This window comes from Amblyomma mixtum, chromosome 2 (genome assembly GCF_055824585.1).
Source record: "Amblyomma mixtum isolate Tamu chromosome 2, ASM5582458v1, whole genome shotgun sequence".
In the NCBI taxonomy this organism is placed as follows: Eukaryota; Metazoa; Arthropoda; class Arachnida; order Ixodida; family Ixodidae; genus Amblyomma; species Amblyomma mixtum.
The window spans coordinates 2,537,200-2,556,877 of NC_143013.1; the positions used below are offsets into that span (position 1 = coordinate 2,537,200).

The following is a 19,678-nucleotide window of genomic DNA, read 5'->3' on the forward strand; positions in this document are numbered from 1 at the left end:
CAACCAGAAAGCTGGAAGCGTGAACTATTCGTTTCCGAGTAAACACTGACATTGTTCGGCGACGACGGGGCAAGCGCCTAGCCCTCAGCTTTATCTTCTCGAGAAAGTTCGAGTTCAAAAACAGAGTTTCAATTAACCCCAGTGGGTCCGAGGTTAGCGTGAGTCGGATAGCCCCTGCTGAGCCGTCGCCACACACGAGCATATAATATCAGATGCGACGTATTTCAACAGGAGAACAGGGCTCGCCGCTAGGATAGCCTCAACGTTCATGAAGCGAACTTCAGCGCACCTCAGAAATTCACATGTGCCTCACGTTTGCATGGAAATAGCCAGCAGCAATTTTAAAGCTTGCACGCTGGAGCCCAATGACATGCGTCAACCGGCATTCAACTGACAGACACGGCACTTGTAATGCACAGCAGCGCAAACAGTTCATTGTTGGCGCACTTAAAATGCATACCTAAGGCCAATCGCCCAATTCTGGGCTATACATGTCACAGCCAAAATAGTTACAACCAATCGTGGATGCAAGCACACTGTCGCACCCTCATGATAATTCCATGAAATACGTCAGACTGAAAAACACACCGATTGATTCAGTTCGATGTGCCCAGGGAAAAAAAATGTATAGGGTCCTTCAAACATACCTATAGCCATAACCTAGTTTTAAAAGGTGTTCTCGAATTTGAAGTTGCTTCCGCATACAGATGCGGGTACTACAATAACAAGCAGATGCACTACAGAAGCAGATTAGAATTTTGTTCCCTGCAACCTGATATCGCAGGGTAAGCTCACTTTATCGGTAGGCATATGCATGTTTGGTGGTTGGCCCTTTCCGTGTGCCTGATTTCTTTGGCTGCATTGTTAAGCGCTTCTACTGTAGAACCATACAGGCACCAAGCGTAGAACTTCAATCTAGTTTGATGTACATAATGGGAACAGTGTAAAAAAAGTAAGAACCAAAAGACACCACACAGCGCTGTCTCAGTCCTTTACTCTATGGCTTTGCAGCTCCGTTATTTTTTCCACTATACTAATAGATATATATATATATACAGACTGTTCTGCAATTAAACACGCACCATAATATGCCTCTCTGAACTAAACTGGGGAATTGTTCAAGCTCAAATTTCCCACAGAAATGGCATTTGGTTAGCAGAATTGTTTTATGCTACATTTGTTTGGCATTGCCTGCGGCAACAACGAAATGAAACAAGCCGTTATCTCAACGAGTGCACTAGTGGCACCATCTCATTTGCCAGCCGTGGAGATCTGGCAAAAAGGAAGGGATGGGGAGGTGTTTTGCAAGAAGTTTGAAGATGCTTTTTAGTTTAGTTTATCATGGTTTAACGTCCCAAAGCGACTCAGGCTATGAGGGACGCCGTAGTGAAGGGCTCCGGAAATTTCGACCACCTAGGGTTCTTTTGCACAGTACACGGGCTTCTAGAATTTCACCTCTATCGGAATTCGACTACCGCGGCCAGGGTCAAACCCGCGTCTTCTGGGTCAGCAGCCGAGCGCCATAACTACTGAGCCACCGCGGCGGATAATATTCTTTTTCAACTGCTTTATCAATGATCACAAAAAACATAGTCTGGCCATAACTGCACTAAAATTTGAGTCTTTCATGAAAAATATATATATATATACACGGGTGTCCTTCTGATAATACACAACACTCTAGAAAATGTGATGGTTTCAACATAATACTTGCTGTACGCGACTTCCGGAGCCATATCCCCGCCTTCACGCTGTGTGTGGAAGCAGACAAGCTGGGTGTAATGGGAGGAAAGTTGAGACAGCGAGTTCCTATAGAGTGGTCACATATTTCACAGGACAGACGCTGCTGTAGGAAGACGGCCATTAACTTGTCACGGTCCGAACATGATCGCGCTCTATGATTCTTCTCAGCCGCAGTACAATGATGCTCAACCATGAAGGAAATATCTTTGTTAGCCCCAGTGTTTACCACCAAGTGCAGGTTCTCAAAGCTATACCTTGTTTATAACATGTTTTTGTAAAATATGCAACTGATTAAAAGTAAAAGATTACTGAAAAAGTTGAATTACCCCGAACGTTACTGCTTGAAAAGTGTAATCACTCAATTACAAAATTTCAAGAAAATGTAAACCATTACAGCAATCAATTACTTGTAGCATGTTATGTAAAACTCACGCATATACTGACATTTCCGTTCACTTTCGCCTTTGTCAAAACAACTTTGAATCAATGGCAAAAAATAATAAGCATGGTTCTTCTGAGCGTAAACAGCTTTTCCTGACAAACATCCCACAAGGTGTTCCTTGATGTTAAGTCCTTACACGTGAATCCAAGACAGACTGAAGAAGCTCCACAAAAGTAAATAGTACTTTTGCATGGCAGATGCAAAGTCTGTGACAATTTTATCAAAAAAGATAAGGTTCAGGTAACAAAAAAACCTCCCAAACAACAATCAAACTGTGTTGCAAGTGCAGTGACAGTCCCCACAGTGCCTCCCGTTACAGTTAGAGCACAATCAAGAAAGTAAAACACGACAGTTACTGATATAACCTGCATTCGTTTTCAGGTGCGTCGACCCCAATGATAAAAGCATGGCTTTGGGAACCACAGGTTCTCTCTTGAACATGTTTGGTAAGCCCCGCACTTTCACTCGTACCTTTCCTTGGTTTTACGAATAGACAGCACATAGTATGGACGAAAATGTACAAAGAAAAACGCGCTGCCAACAAAAGCTACGTGATGGGCAAGGGCTCGACCATATGCCTCATTCCTTCGTACACAGAGTCCGCAGCTTGTCCACACTACTCCGCTAGTGTTAGAACAATTTCATCATTCCTTTCAGCAGTTGCTAAACTATACCAGGAAAACTTCATTTGATTTTTTATTAGTATCGTTTATGGGTTACGGGGGTTTAACATCCCAAAGTGACTCGGGCAATGAGGGACGCCACAGTAAAGGACTTTGGAAATTTTGACCAACTGGGGTTCTTTAATATGTACTGACATTGCACAGTACACATGCCTGAAGAATTTTGCCTCTATCAAAATTCGACCACCATGGCCGGGATCGAATCCACGTCTTTCGGGTCAGCAGCCGAGCACCATAAACACTGAGCCACTGCGGCAGCGATTTTCTTCTCTTACGAATTGGTAAAATTGGAGCGGATATGTGGCCAAAGGAACTGTAGCAAAGTGACATAACTTAAAAGAAATGTCAAACTGCTACAATTAATATATTCTAATTCAGTGCGTGCAGCTTTACATTATATCAATTAGCCTGAACATTTAGCAGAAATAAATTTTAAGCAAAATGGTAACTATCCGTCATCATAAAGCTTAGTGCTTTGACCATGCCCTTTCAAGCTGTTCTCACACTGACCTGCATCGCTCTTTTGGCAGCTTTCATCCCGTACCCTCTGGTGTATGGCGCCATCCTGGACAACTCGTGCCTCGTCTGGGAGGAGAAATGTGGCCGGCGCGGCAACTGCTGGGTTTACGACGCAGACAAGCTGCGCTACTCGTTGCACCTCATCACAGTCATCTTCGCAGCCATTGCTGGTGTCTGCTACGTTGGCCAGTTCCTGCTGAGCGGACGCATAAAGCGCTTCTACGAGGACGACCTCGCTGAGGACAGCACTGATGAGCAAGACAAGAACAACAGCATGACTACTATCTCTGAGGCGCTCTCAGTTGAGAGCATCCAAAAGATCGACGCAAGGCCGGAAGCCAGCAGGTTTTGAATTCTAGAGCAGCTTATGAAAAATCCTCTTTCGGATTCAATGAAAATGGACAGAAATTGAGCTCCAACCACAAGGTTTTATAATGAAGTGAAGGCACTGTGTACATACAGTCTGCCCTGGTCTGGATGTGCTCCGCATCGACAGACAGGCTGCCAGATGCAACCTACCTCCGAACACCAGGACAACTTCAAGAAAAGTGAGAGAACATTGATGTGGGTTTTTCAGCCACGAAAAGAAAATTAGGAAAAAGGGCGACTTGTTGCAGTGCCACAAGTTGCCTGCGAAACCCAGGGACATTACATCCAGCCTAGAATGAATGCATTTAGCGTCGATATACAGCTGTTGCCTTAATGGGCACCGAGATCCCCGAGACCGAAGCACAGCGCCACCAGAGTATACTATATTTTAGGCACCTACTGTTCAAAAAATTTTTACATTGGCAAAAAAATCAATTGCAGGTTCTTTACAAGCACCAAACATTTTGTTTTGTGCTGAAGTCAATACGTTTCACAAACAGAACTGCCAAGAAGAAAGGAAGTGATAGACTTACCAAAGCAAGTTATCATAGTATTTAGGAATACTGGTGTGATTTCAAGAATGCCGTTAGAAGAGCGGCTCACGATGAAACCCGATGATGAGTTATTATGAAATATCCACAGTGAAGACACCAACCACTGAGCCTGGTGTCAGCGTCCTCAAGAGAATGTCATCAACAAATAGTGTACAACAATTTCTGAACAACAATAAGAACTGAAACCTGTTCAAGCAAACACTGTCACCTGCAGTTCATGCAAGTAATTTGCTAAAGGCACAACGCGGTGCTGTGGCACAACACAGATGTACCCCAAACAAAATGAAAACATTGCACTGATACTCCTAAAAGAGCAACAGCAGTATGGAGAAGAAGCAAGAGCTAAATGTCATATCTTTATTATGCCTCTGAAACTCGTAACCAACACCTTGCTTCGACACAAAACGTGTCTAGCAGGCAAAAAGCCTGGGAAATAAGTGTAGGCACACTAATGCAACATGGATCTGTGCTCATGTTGTAGCTGTAATGCTTTTTATATTCAGAGTCTGATCATACAGCCTCAGCAAAGAACTCTTGGGAAATTCCACCGCTAGGAATAAAGTTGTAATGCAATGCTTTTCCCTTGGAGTTCACTTACCTAATGGAGTGGATTTAATGGCCTGTGCAATGACCAGTCGCAAGTGGTCGCATACAATATAGAAAACATTGAAGTGCTTTGTAATGATTGTGATTGTGATAAGTTTGGTTTGGTTTGGTTTATGGGGGTTTAACGTCCCAAAGCGACTCAGGCTATGAGGGACGCCATAGCAAAGGGTTCCGGAAATTTAGACCACCTGGGGTTCTTTATGCACTGACATCGCACAGTACATGACCCTCTAGCAGGTCGCCTCCATCGAAATGCGGCTGCCGCAACCAAGATCGAAATGGTGTCTTTTGGATCAGCAGCCCAGCTCCACAGCCACCGAGCCACCGTGGCAGCTTGATTGTGATAAGTGGTGTGAACATCAACGACTACCTAAAAGGACAAGCTGCACTAAGCACATCCCCCAGTGTCACCAAATTACCAGTTTAAAGAACACGGCCTTTCAATACGAAGTTTTTATTTTATGTCTAGGTAAGTAAGAATGGCAGACGACATGCTGACACTGTGAAAAAATTGTGTCTTTCTTGTTGCTGGGAATGTTCGGGCTGAGACAAGGCTTCCGCTGTTGTAAACAGCACTATACCCCAAAACACTAATAATGTTCTCAGTAACACATCTAAGAGCAGAGCAGTTTTCCTACACATCAGAGCCCACTGCCACAAGCTATTCAGTTTGACTAACAGTGCCAAAGATCTTCAAGTCAGCAAGACACTCAAATGATCTCTAACACCTGGCAAACACAAATGAATATGCAAGAACATGCACAGTTTCAAAACTGGGAGGTCCACAGCACTACTGATATGAAATATTTAATGCGAAGTTCATGTGCTAATGACAAACATTAACAAGAATTTTACACCCAAGAAATGAGATAGCAATTCTGTCATGGAAAAGCAAAAAATTTTAATGTATGAAAAACTGAAATTAGCATGAAACTTTGATTACAGTACTCATGCCTAAAAGGTCTGCATGACAACAAAAAAAAATTGTGCTTGTCTGAGTGACAGTGAAAGGTTATAAATATAGCTTTTACTACTTACAGTGTCCCTTCAAGTGTCATTATCTTTTCCTCTCACTTATCTCTCTACCCTCTCCCTTCCATTTCCAATCAGGTGTCCAATTAAAATATGCTAGTTTCCATGGCCAACACCGATCTTCCTTTTTCTTTCGTCTTTTATTACCATTCTCAACAAAACCACTACCACGACTGCAATCAATGAAAAGACATATCTTTCAAGGTTTTTTTTTTACAAAATTATGCAACTCAATTTTTCTGTGCCCTTAGTTCATCAATCTATCCTGAATTGCTTAATTCCAGAACTTAAGCTTTTAAGACGCCATAAATATATTTGATACAAGAATGCTCAAATTTACTTGCATAATAAAGCCATTTAAAAAAGTATAAGTAAGAATTTGGGTTGCACAGCTTGCTATAGTTCAGAATAAAAATGCAGCTCTTAATATTTTGGCAACTGTGATATTGTGATATCACAGTGATATCACTGTGATAACTGTGATATCACTGTGATAACTGTGATATCACTGGCAACTGAGATATATTTTGGCAACTGTCATATTAAAATGCTTAGCCCTGATGCCAGCATTTGAAGTACGAGTCACAGAACAGAGCATGGTGGCAGTACATGTTTCCATTCATCCCCAAGCAATGTGTTCAAAAAATCAAGCAAACCTTTCATCCATAACTAAAATCTGTTTTGCCCCAGCAAAAGATTCCATGGACATCCTCACTGCATCCTTATAGGTTTCAAAAGGAACCAGGTTATGAGCTGGTGGCTGCAGCTTTCCTTCCAAGGAAATCTTGGTCAAGTAGTCGTACATCTCGTCGTCAATCTTGCTATTGCCATGCTCCCTGGACCACAATGTTCTCCAAAAGCCTACCACTTTGATGTTCTGGAAGATGAGCGCAGCTGTCGACACTATGACAGGCTGCTTCGACATGCCACCGTAGGTAACCACAGTGCCACCCCTTGCCAGGTGGCGCATCATGTCTGAGGCATTCTTGCCGCCAACACAGTTCAGTGCTAACTTTGGAGGTGGGACCACAGCGAAAATGTCTTTCATCACAGGTGTCCTTTTGCAGAGATTTGGTGAGGAAAGAAAAAGAAAATTTGGCAGTGTTAGGCTGTGCAGCAAAAGTGAAAGACATGACATACATGGTCTCTTCTGAAAGTAGTAGGACTCATTTTTTTAAACAAAATTTATTCAAGAGAATAATACAAACGAATAATAATAATAATAATAATAATAATACACCTACTCACTGCTGCCAATGAGTATTACAGTTTTCGTACGCCTCCAGGAACGCCTGGACCGGAATGCTATTTAGCTCCCTCGTCACGGCCTGTTGAACTACCTCTACCGATCCGTGATGTTCCCCCTTGAGCGTCGATTTTATTCTCGGGAATAGAAAAAAAGTCTGGCGGGGCCAAGTCGAGGCTGTAGGGGGGCTGAGGCAGCGTTGCCGCCTTGTGCTGGGCAAAAAATCAAGGTCCTCATTCACATGATGAAGAAGATCCTACCGGTTGGCCTTTTCCTCCTCTGACAACACTCTCGGCACCAGCTTCGCGCACGCTTTCCTCATGGATAAGTTTTCTGTCACAATCTCGAAAACTTGGGTTTGAGGAATGCTCAAGACATCAGCAATCATTCTGATACTCATTCTACGATCACTGTTAAGTAAATGTTTCACTAGCTACACATTTTCGTTGGTCTTGCTGGTCGAAGGGCCTCTGGAGTGGTCGTCTTCCTCCACTCTTTCTTTACCTTCTCGGAACAGCTTGTGCCACTCAAAAAACACCTGATCTACCCATGGAAGCGTCACCGTAGGCCTCCTTAATCATGTCGTGAGTCTCTTTGCCCGTTTTACCAAGATTCACTCAAAATTTGATCGCGTATCGCTGATCCAGTAAACGCTCGATGATTCTGCGTGACGAGACGTTTCGACAGGGGTTCACAGTACAAGCGACCTCCTCTCTTCAACGGACGAGAGCCGACTGCCGATTTTCCCCAGCATTCCCCATATCCCCCTTCAACGATCCTGCACGCGCAGACCACCTCTCGTCCGCCCGTTCGCCCAGGAAAAAACCAGTCCTACTACTTTCAGAACAGACCCTGTAAGCCTGTCATTAAAATGCAATACAATAAAATAGCCTTCAAGAGAATCAAAAGCATCAAGAACAGAACTTCCTCACAGCCAAATACTTATGCCAGCCCTATTTATTCCCTTTTTGCAGAGATGCTAAACAAAACACTCAAAGAATGTTTAGGTCTGCTAAAGCAAGGAGAATGAAGACAGTCTCCTCATGGTTCACTCATGATTTCAGGCATTGTAACTGGCAAAAATTCGAAAAAAAAATACATGAAAATTTCAGCCAAGATTTTTTGGACAAAACCCGGGTGATTTGCTGTTAGTGCCCCAGTATTATTCTGACATTTGCATCAAATGCCGATTAAGCTGACATCGACACAAATAATAATATATTCGAGGAAGACCATGAGCTCTAACATTGAAATGCCATGCATAAAGGCTCTTTCGAACAGGATGAAAACTATTTTTGCACAGTATAAGAAGAGGTTTCCCAGTTGATCAGGCCTAATGCTCTCATTCATGAATTTTAACTTGCTGCATGGCATGGACTGTTTGACATAAGTGCCTTTCAAGGGCACCTGAAAGGTCCCATCAGGCTGGATGAATTAGGCATTGAGACTACACAAATGTTTTGTCACAAGAATTTCCAAATGTTCACTCCATTAAATGTGCACTAAAGATGAACCTGAACTTGTCTTTTTACCACGGGAACTCGACCTACACGTGCCGAGTATTCTTAGAAAACTTCGAATTTTTGTCCTGTGCGGCCAATTTCCATAATTTAAATCGGATTAAACAGCCCAGCTCCCGCCTTTTTTTTTTAACTCACCACAGACGGTAGGAGGAGTCAACCAACCTTTCAGCCAGTCCTGTGGCAGCTTGTCGCTCCGCCATCAGCGGAGTGATACGTAGCGATCGGCGAAAGCAAAGTGTCCACGCGTATTTTTTATTCAGTGGGCCTAATTTGCGGCTATGTAGCCGCTGACTGGATCTATTTATTCACGGAAACCTAACAAACAAAATAATAGCACAAGCGAAGCCGCCAAGTGACTGCCTGAAAGGCACTCCACACGTTAGTTGAATGTTAGTTGACTGTTTGCAGTCCTTTCTTTAGTTGACTGTTTGTAGTCCTTTCTTTAGTTTACTGTTTGTAGTCCTTTCTTTAATTCTTTGTAGTACAGATGTATTGTGTGATACACGGCCTTGTGCTTTTTTTTCCCCTTCTGGTGAGGCAGCACCACAATGGCGCCATAATTTAACTTGCATCCTCAGAGCCCCTCGGCACTTTAGGCAAGAAGTGAAACAGACCAAAACGAAAGCAGTGGCATGACTACAAATAAAAACAGTTCACACTTCAACTGCCTCAACACCAAGCACAACTGGGACATGGCACTGAGGTTAGCTCAGGTTAGTTGAAGCTCGCCTAGTACACAACAATTTCGTTCCTGGGAAAACAGTGAGCAAAAATGTGGAAAGCATAAACGGGGATTACAAGTTACTGAAACCTGATGTATAATTAGTGAAAGCTTCGGAGTGGGCTGTTGTAATGTGACACACAACTGCAATGAACAACCCATTAAAACAGCCCAAACAGGCTGAACCCAATATATGTTGATATATTGTACTCTGAACATGGCTGTGAGAGCAGTTAAGAAGGCAAACTGCTTTCAAAGGTGAAAAAGCACAGCTGACCCCCCCCCCACCACCAGCCAGAACACAGCCTGGCTGGAAAAAAGTAATACGTTAAAACAATTCCTTTCATTCACACTCCTCACCTCAATTCCTCTTCGGTAACAACGTAGTCGGCTCCCAGGGACTTCAGTTTGTCCTTGAGTTCTTGCAGGTTGGGCCGGTCACGCACAATGTTGATTGAGTTGAGGCCCATGCTCTTCCCTATCTGGATGGCCGCCTGCCCAACGCCACTGTTGGCCCCATTCTGAATGAAAGTGTCGCCCGGCATCATTGACTCGAAATCGGACAGCATGCGGTAGGCCGTTGGTGTGTTCACAGTCATTGTCGCTGCTGTCACTATATCCAGCTTGTTCGAAATCTGAAATAATATGCGACAAACAAAACAATCACACCACAGGTTAGCCAGGTTTAGTCTAAGGAAATGGACAGCATGGTTTCATAAAAAAAAAAAGAAGTAAACAGAAGGCATGAAAATGAAATGCAAATAATTCACAGCAAGTGACATTACATTCACACATGCACTCGAATATAGTAACGTAATTATCACAGTGGAAACTTGATCCTACAATGTGAATGTGAATCAATAAAATATTCCCTAAAAGAGCAGACCATATAAAATTAAGACATGCAAGAATGTCTCAAGTTGCTGGCAAATACATCTTCCAGTTAAAAAGTAGAAAATATCACGTTCACTCCAGTGCGAATCATCAAAAATGTTTGTAAGGGGGGACTCGGATCAAGTAGCAAAAATATAGAAAAAATCGCATTTAAAAAAAAAATTGATATCCATAAGGTCTTTTTAATCATCTCCTGAAAAATTTTCCACCAAAGAAAGCTCAGAAGTGACTTTAAAAAAATGTTGTGGTGACCATAGGTAACAAAAAACTGGCTGAAATCTCCATGAAAATGCCAGTTTTCTCACAAGTGTTTTTCGACCTGACTGCCCCTGCTTGCAGAGAACGTAGCTTCAAGGATTTTCAAGCGGTTTGTTGTATTGTGTTCCCTGGTAAATTATTTCTCCAGTGGCGTTCCTACATTTCTGAATTTGTGTTTGGCGCATGATAGCCATAGTTGTTTATGCACCATAAAACCCCATATAACTAACTAACATTTCTGAATTACTTTCTTATTTTTTCCTTCTGTCATTAATATAACATGACGATAACGAGTGCGTTGTGCAAGCATGGATATAACATTCTACATAGAAAAAAATCAGGTCGCTAAAAATATCAACAGGATGTAACTGCATCAACCATTCTTTGAGGTAAAATTTAATAGTAGGCTCCTATCATGTTTGCTTTTCACACCAGGCTTTCTGCAAGTTTGGTATAGCAATGAAGCATATAAATATTTATAATGATGAAACCACTTAAGATATTTCAGTGACATTATGTATTTAAGTATTCAGTGGACTTCCCTATAAGGCTTTTATTGCTCTACACCAAAAAATAAAAAAATTTCACTGAAGAAAACTCCATACAATTATTGTTCTCAGTAAATTATGCTCTGGCTCTTTCTTGCTATGGTGATGTTTGTCCGGCAGTGAAAGACGCGTTTGCTGCTGGGAAAATTGAATTTAAGAATCTTCCCGCTTTTCAATTCAAATTCGTGATGTCTGTACCAAAAAGGACAGGTTGGCACTGTTTTGAAGTGAATGGAGGTGTAGTGTAGCCTCAGGGATCCTCGTAGAAAGTGTCAGTGCATGAATTTTACTTGCGAAATCTGCAGGTGACGACGACACCTGTATTTTCTTCTTTTCCAGCTTATAAAAGCCCAGTTTTCGGCAAAGGTAGTCTCTATGTGATTTGAAAATGGTACCCACTCGATAGAGACCAATTTCTAGGTTTAGGTTTAGGTTTATGGGGTTTAACATCCCAAAGCGACTAATACCCGTGCCACACAGACAGATTTAATGCCATTAAGTGCTTACTGCCTTAAGTTTTAATGGCATTCGTGCGGTGCCACAAGCATAAATTTAATGGCATTAGCCTTACTGCCATTCGCAACCTACTAAGTTCGCCACAACTCATTCGCCCGTGCAATGCGTACTCTCGTTCCCATTCCACACGCAGGAAAGCATGCAGCTTTGTCAGTTACAACTGCCTAGCCCACTATAAAATGGTTAATTCTTAACTTTCAGCCAGATGAGGCACCTAAACCGCTTTTTCGATGCGAAGAGTGCCATTTTAACCAGCCTTATTGACTGGTACTCTCGACTTATGTACTGACATGCGAGTTTATGGCTACTTTTTCGACTTGTAAAGCAGGAACAGCCTTATTTTCTGGAAAATCGTTATTACATTACATTTGAACATCATTCCCAATATATTCTGCTCATTAGGAATGTTTATATTAAGATGAAACTTTTGACTACCTTGCAAGCGTTATCGTCATCGTCACTTTCGATAATGGCATTAAAAGTGGACGTCTAGCACCAACTCCGAAAATAATGGCATTAACAAACTTAAGGCCGTAAGCATTTACTGCCATTTCTTGTGAGCGTGTGGCACGGGTATAAGGCTATGAGAGACGCCGTAGTGATTAGCCCTCAGTGTCCCATTAAAAGGGTAGACACACTAAAATTTTTTCAGTGTATTTTTGCTTTAGAATAATACGTAAACATGATGATGATGATAGTGAATTTTTATGGTGCAAGGGCATCTGTGGCCAAAGAGCGCCATGGCACAAGGATATTTCTCTTTTACTCAAGGCGGGCTCCAAGACTCATTTCTCAAGCATTTCACCCTAAAGAAGCTGAGCACTAGGCAGGTATCACCGAAAGGTACCCGACGGCACTGGGGATCAAACCCTGCACATCCCGCATGCGAATGCGTGAAAAATGAATGACCAAGTCAAAATTTGCCTACGCTCAGTACGCAACTTATAAGTGCATTTATTCTTCCATGCAGTTTCGGTTTCAGCATTTGAAAGACGGCTACGACGTTACAAGTGAGCACCAGATCATGTGAAGCGTGCAAAAACTGTAATATAATAGCTATCAGTGTGACAGTACTCATATACTCACCAACACGACAGTTTCATTTGTTCTTAATGTTGTTTTCCCATTTACCACTTCTGTTGCCCCTGGTTGCTTTTTTTTCTCATGTTCGTGTTTCACTTTTTTTTTTCTTCTATTTTCGTGTCTGATGTTATTTTAACTCCATTTTGTATAAATTTCGTGTTTCTTTCTTGTATTTGACTTGTACCACGTTCTTGTACCGATATTACGGTTTTTTCCATCTGTATATACCTTTTTTTCGATTTGCCCCCTCACCCAATGCTCTTCGGGGCCTGTGAGGTACTAATAAATAATAATAACACCGACCAAGAATCCTGTCATCTACGACGTCACAAGTGAGCACCAGATCATGTGAGGTGTGCAAAAACTGTAATATAATAGCTATCAGTGTGACAGTACTCATATACTAACCAACATCGACCAAGAATCCTGTCATCTTTGGATCTTGTGCCGTTGCCAAGCAACAGCAAAGCCACGTTAAGTTAAAAAGGAAATCAAATCAATATCCATGACTGAGAATCGAGCCTAAGGACAGCGCGAACAGATCAGCCTCGCAAGCCGCTGCGCGAGAGCACCAGGCTATCGCAACAGCAGAACATGCAGAACTACAAACCTACAAATTCGGGCACTATAATCTGAAAAATACTGCTTAGGGGCTTCGGGCACATGCTTTCACACTAGTATAATCGGTTTAGCAAAGTTAAAACCCAGACACTTTTTGTTGGCTTCCTGCCATTCTGACTTCTGGAGAAGTATAGCGTAAGAGTTTAAAGGAATTAAAGAGATAAAGCAGCAGCTGAATTGCTGATTTTGTATGCCTCAAGTGATCTCATACTCTTTTCTGATGTCACAACCATCACCTGGCAACTGAAACTGAGACTGAAACTACAGGGGAAAAAAATGCATACTCTTTTCTGACGTCACAACCATCAGCTGGCAACTGAAACTGAGACTGAAACTACAGGGGAAAAAAAATGTAATTACAAATAATTTATTGAGCGCCGACAGATTCCATGAGGTGATCCACGTTTACTAATATTGTACACATGATTACACAGCAAAAACACACTCCAAGAAACATGTCTCCACTCTTTTAAGGAGAGAAGTTACTCGAAGACACTTTTCGTGCAGCTAACAAGACAATTAAGTGTCTTCTCTTTTTTAGAACTCACTGAATCATCCCAGGAGATCCATTATATCCATCGCATGGTATAGTATCCACACTGGTTTCAAAACAAAAAATCACATGTATGTCCACAAGGCAGTTTAGCCCATTTAAGGGGCTTTGAAAGGGGCTCTCAATAAAGGTGCAGTATGCTCGAGATGTTAAAAGACACCACTTCATGAATATCCTCCGGCAAGAATTTTTTTAAGCGTTTTGTAAAAGCTGAGTTATCTGTAGTCAAAATTTTAATTTCAGTGTCTTCGCGCCTTTCCCTCTCCTCTTGTCACTTTTTGCACACTTAAAGGTCGACGCTCCTCTGGCCACTGGCCCCACAACGGAAATTTTCCGGGGGCTCTTTGAACTGCCATAATGACGCTGCTGACTAGCCGTGGACATGGTATAGCTGTGTAACACCTGAAAGAATCTAACCAATAGCCATCTCTTAACAGAACTAAGCAGCAGCTAGTGACAGAAGAGGGCGTGAGCATAAAAATGTCTAGCGACATTTTTATGCTCCCCAATCTCAAAGGACTCCCAATCTTTGCATGCGTCTGTGAGTTCTCTGCTCTGTGCAGAAGTGAATCATTTGGCTCAGGTGTTCAAGGCGAGAGAATTCACTGAGTGACCTAGTTTACGTACTCTCCTCAGAAGGTGTTTCAGAGCATACTTCTAGGGGCCCATGCACATGCGTGATCCTCAGGTAGTCCTGTGAGCCCTCCATGTTCCTTAGTTATTGCTGCACATGAACGAGCAATTGGACACAGAGTTCTACATGTACAACATCCGGTTTCACCTCCTGGCTCGTCTAACAGCTTCTTAAATTGCGATTTTTCCTCAAAATCACCTCAGAATGCAAACTAAAAGGCAGCAAAGAGGAAAGGGTAAATCATTTTTATGTTGCGACTTTTTGGTTAAAAAGTGAAGAAAGATCAGAAAACCTTTCCTCTCAGCAAAAGGACTCGACCTGCTATCTTATATGTTTCGAAACACAGCTATAATCGATTGCAACACAGAATTGATTGAAATGACCCTTTATGTGCTTTTAATCATCATATAAAATTTCTTCTATCCGCAGCTACATCGGTCTGCTTAACTGAAAGCTTTGAGACTGCACTGCTGTGAGAAAAGAACTATACGAGAAAGGGGCTCACAGAGCCCTAGTCTGGCCATAAATTAAATATAAATACCACACATGTGCACACAAGCCATACAGACCGGCTTAAAAAAAACGACACGCATGCGTCATGCTGTATTGTAACCGGACATTATGTGCAATGGTGTTAATCATTTCTGTCGTCAACTCTACATCAAACTTGCTTAATTTTTACTTCTGATTAAACAGAGCTGTTTCATGCCCCTTCAGTATCAGTTGAATTGAAGAGGCTCCCATCATTAAGTGCAACTCTGCATAATTCAAACAATTGTTCAGTTCTCTTTGAGTTCTTATTATTCAGTCACCTACATTTCACTACTTCACTAAAGTTCTTCGCACGAAAGAAATGCTTAATTATTTTCTTGGGGACATGTGTCGACAATGCAGACTTGAAATCGGGAATCATTTGACACTAGAACATTTTTTAAACTTATCTGAGCAAGCATGCGGTTTGGGATACCTGCCTCCAAATCAATCTCAAGTTGAATCACGCAGCCCTAAGAACAGAAATGAACCACACGGTTCAACGTGAATAGGCAGCATAAAATTGGAGCGCTTTGTCACTGTGGTTATGCTTAGCAGGCAGAAGATGAACAACGAAACTGACGATGTTCGTTTAGAGATGACTTTTGATTCTGAGTAAAGCTCTGGTGTTAGCTGATGTTTTAACTTACACATCCCATGTTATCAAAGCGTCAGACAAATTAGCTCACCTAATTTTTATTAGCTGCAACCAAACGATAAGACCCAAATGAGCCATGGTTTTTAATAATTTCTCATACAAAGCACAAAGTGCACAGTGGGTTACCACGAGGAAGTAATCTGCCCCTGCTGTTTGCATTTTCTAGCATCTGGACACACTATATATTGTGTGCTACATTAAGCCCCTTTTCCTTATTTCTTGTCTTCAAAAATGCTTCATCTTCATAATATCAGGCTTGACAGCCAATTTCCCTCAATAAGAGCCTTAAATCTGATGCCCTGCTTTCGAGAGCACCAAACGGTTTGTAAAATGTTAACCTTTGAATGTTCTTACATAAAATAAGGCTCAAACTGTATTATTGCTTTAGTGAGCCCCTGAGAAAGCAACCCTTCGTGTTATGCCCACAGAAGATCTCTCCACAAAGTACAACATCTTCAATTTTTCATTCACTGCAAAATTCGAAGTCCTCAGTGTGTCCTCGAAGTCCCCAGCTAGTTTCATGCCTCCCATAACATTCAAAACAGGCACCTATTTTAGTTTCTCTAAGATACTTATTTTGTGCATGTGAGGTCAGTGAACACCTACCTTCCGAAAACTTTTCTGGTCTCCTTTTCCAAAGTGCCTCCATGTTCCCCATGAAAAACCAGGCAAGAGTACCCAATTTCCAACTTCCACGTTCTTCACTTGAGGCCCAACCTGATACGACACAGTGTTTGCCAGAGTACAACGGTCAATCTTACTTTTAAAAAACAGGAATTGCACATAAAAATAACATACGGAAAAATTATCTGGTTAAGTTTGCGTGACATATCCCCACTTCTGCTTTATTGCAGCAGAGAAAAAAATAAAAAGAAAAATAAAGTTGCTGCAGACAACACACCATGAATTTAGCAAGTACTTGCTACAAACAAGCCAAGTGCATGTACAAAGCAGGTATGGCTCCCTTAAATAAATTAACACAAGTTCAATGCAAACATGGATCGACACACATTCCCTACACTGCCTGGCTTTGTAGCTTATGAATGTTGTGAGCGCTATTAAGCTGTTTTGTTTCGGTTTTAACGAACTCGTAAATGTCAAAACATGACATGAGGCCATTTTGCGTCGATAGCCTAACTAATGACAGTGACCTTTTGGTAAAGTTGTTAAGGCCTTTAATGCCTCATCGTTGTCAGCAGGAATTGTCGACAGAAATGTCACGCTTTTCAATTGGTCGAAATGGTCGTGACGTCACAGTGTGCGAATTTCAAACAGGGACAATTGTACTTTGGCTAGTAACCATGCAACCAATTAAAGGGATGATATAGTGATGCCCCAAGTATGTGGCACTGAGTTTAGTTAATTGCTTAATTAACCAATTAGCCTAATTAACCTTTCTAGTCAAACCAGATATATAAATAAAACTGAGCAGTTGGGGAATCGAACCAGGGTCTCCGGAGTGCGAGACGAGCATGCTAACCACTCTGCCATGCCAGCTCGATGGTTTGGAATGAACAAAGATGCATCTAGTGAATACAGTGTCTTCGTTCACTCCCATCTTGCCGCCGCGGTGGCTCAGCGGCTATGGTGCTCAGCTGCTGACCCAAAAGACTCAGGTTCGATCCCGGCCGCGGCGGCTAGAATTTCTTTGGAGGACAAATTCTAGAGGCCCGTGTACTGTGCGATGTCAGTGCACGTTAAAGAACCCCAGGTGGTCGAAATTTCCGGAGCCCTCCACTACAGCGTCTCTCATAGCCTTAGTCGCTTTGGGACGTTAAACCCCATAAACCAAACCAAACCAAACCAAACCACTCCCATCTTCCTCCTTTCCTTTACGGCGAGGTGTCCACCGAGATATGTGAGGCAGATACTTTTCCTTTCCTCAAAAACCAATTTACTGACCAGCAAGAGCAAGGCATAGAATTGAACGAGCGATGGCGTTCTGTGGACTCCCTGGCAGCGTTGCAAGACGCTGTTGCGTTCAGCTCTTAGAGAAGCTTAACATCTTAACCACACATCAATTATACAAGCAGCAACAACGCGCTTAAGGCTTTCGCCTCACCGCACTTTAGCTCAACAAAGTGCCCGCCTGAATTTTTTTGCAATGATATTGGAACTTCGCACACAAGCGACCCACGCTCATGTGAATTGGGTACAAATTAGATGTTATATGAATAAGGTTTTTACCTTATTTGTGACAACCATGCAGAGCCTAGAGGGATTTCTTTTGCAGTTTAGCCTAGCAGTAAAATTTTATACAAATGCAAAGGTAAATTGTGCAAATCTAATAAAGCACTGAAGAAAAATAAAGAAGTAAGGAAGCATTTAAACCCCCTCTGTTTATGACCTAATTACTTATAATTTTAGTAGCTTATCCACGCCCATCAAAGTGAACAGCATAACCTCAAAGTACCTGCTATCTTAAAACAAGTCATTTGAAGTCACAACAGCTAAAAAAAAAGAAAACTGGCAAGGGTACGAATAGGTTTTCAGGTGTGTGCCCGTGATTTTAATGAAGATTTCCCATTACATGGGGAGTGATCTTCCCACCAAAGTTTTCTTCAGTCGGTGCTACATTTATAGAGTCACAGCTCTACTTTATGACCAAAGCTGCAAAAGCCGGGCCATTGCTGAAGCCTTGACCTTGAATTAAGAACTAATTAAATTAAATTAATATTACCACGACTGGGATTCGAACCTGCAGCGGCGTGAACAGATCAGCTTCGCTGGCCAATGCACAAGAGCACTATGCTATCGCCGAAGCCGATCACACGTGTTAAACTGCAACATGCTCTCACGCTGTGCAATGCACATCATTGTCTTCACCAACTTCCATCTGTAAAGCGAACAAATCAGATCAGCTTAACCTTGATCAGAGCTTAACCTGACTCTTCCTCATTCTTGTTCATAGTTCGCAGGCTGTTCACTTCTAAACATGATTCACCACCTCCCAAAGTTTATTCAGACAATGAAATCCCATGCTGTTTGACTAAAGATTGTCAAATAAGGTTTGGAGCTTTAGCAAACATGTTTGCAACGTGTGAAAACAGCCTTGCATAATAGATATATTTGCTACAAAACAACGGGCTCTTCATTCAACGGGCTCTTCATTAAGTAGCACCAATGCTGCCTACTATGTGTCGAGTTGCGTGTCTGCATTGCTTTTTTTGCCGAGCAAAGCACTGTGTGTGTATACGTGCGCGCGCGTGTATGGGCAGCATCGCTCGTTCCAGCAACGAAAAAACAACAACACGCATATTAAAATCAACTGATTCCTATGCTTCTTGATGACTAAAAAAAAAAACATTTCAGTGCACTGCACTTTCAAAATGCGAGCATTTTATTTAGGCGCTGCAGAATAAGTACACATGCTATTTCATTGAAAAAGCTGACTGCAAAGAGGCAAGGCACGTAACTGCTGAAAAACTCACAACCTTTTAACCACCTAGCTATCGTCTCAGACAGCACAGCACAGCACAATCCAACAGGATACCTTCAGGGCATCTCAATAAATGTCCCAACGATACGTCAATAGCAAAAGCTTACACTGACACAGCTTCCTGAAAGTACGTACCTCAACAACTTCTCCAACACCTTCCAGCCCTGCTTTCGCAGGAAGACTGGGCTTGATTCCATATGTGCCTTGTATTGTGTTTATATCTGACGGGTTTATCGGGGCTGCTAAGATCTTAACAAGGATTTCTTCGGCACCTAGTGACTCGGGAGCTGGATCTTCGACAAGTTCTAAAACTTGGCAGGGGTCGCCGAATTCCTTGAATTGCACGGCTTGGCTTTTCTTTCTCGACCACGTTATACTCATCGCATGACAGGGTTTAGATGACGACAAAAGCGAAGATCGCGACTGGAACACGACATTGAGAAAACGAGCACACCGCAACGAGGCTGCCATGTTTGTTTTGAATGGAGTTGCCAGACGTTATCAC

General features: G+C 42.2%; 2 protein-coding genes across 4 annotated transcripts in view; one reads left to right on the forward strand and one right to left on the reverse strand.

Moving 5' to 3' along the window:
* LOC149358237 (solute carrier organic anion transporter family member 74D-like) overlaps nt 1-8,707 on the forward strand; it is a 30,539-nt gene extending 21,832 nt beyond the window's left edge. For all 3 annotated transcript variants that reach the window (XM_089570291.1, XM_089570293.1, XM_089570292.1), the window contains 2 exons: nt 2,567-2,631; nt 3,399-8,707. In XM_089570291.1, the coding sequence (XP_089426417.1) occupies nt 2,567-2,631; nt 3,399-3,739 (406 nt within the window). In that variant the 3' untranslated portion in view covers nt 3,740-8,707. The remainder of the gene's footprint in view (nt 1-2,566; nt 2,632-3,398) is intronic.
* Nucleotides 4,654-19,644, reverse strand: LOC149358238 (enoyl-[acyl-carrier-protein] reductase, mitochondrial). The gene is made up of 4 exons (XM_089570294.1): nt 19,309-19,644; nt 16,341-16,451; nt 9,799-10,073; nt 4,654-7,006 (listed from the first exon to the last, which is right to left on the reverse strand). The coding sequence occupies exons 1-4, from the start codon at nt 19,642-19,644 to the stop codon at nt 6,595-6,597; spliced, it is 1,134 nt and encodes a 377-aa protein (XP_089426420.1). The 3' UTR covers nt 4,654-6,594.
* Nucleotides 19,645-19,678: the final 34 nt, after the last annotated feature.

Excerpts from the sequence above, each read along its gene's own strand:
- LOC149358238 (XM_089570294.1), bottom strand. The coding sequence starts at position 19,644 with ATGGCAGCCTCGTTGCGGTGTGCTCGTTTTCTCAATGTCGTGTTCCAG. Across the intron at positions 10,074-16,340 it reads ACCAGAAAAGTTTTCGGAAG|ATTTCGAACAAGCTGGATAT; the intron begins GTAGGTGTTCAC and ends ATATTATTTCAG. Across the intron at positions 7,007-9,798 it reads GTTACCGAAGAGGAATTGAG|GACACCTGTGATGAAAGACA; the intron begins GTGAGGAGTGTG and ends TCTCTGCAAAAG.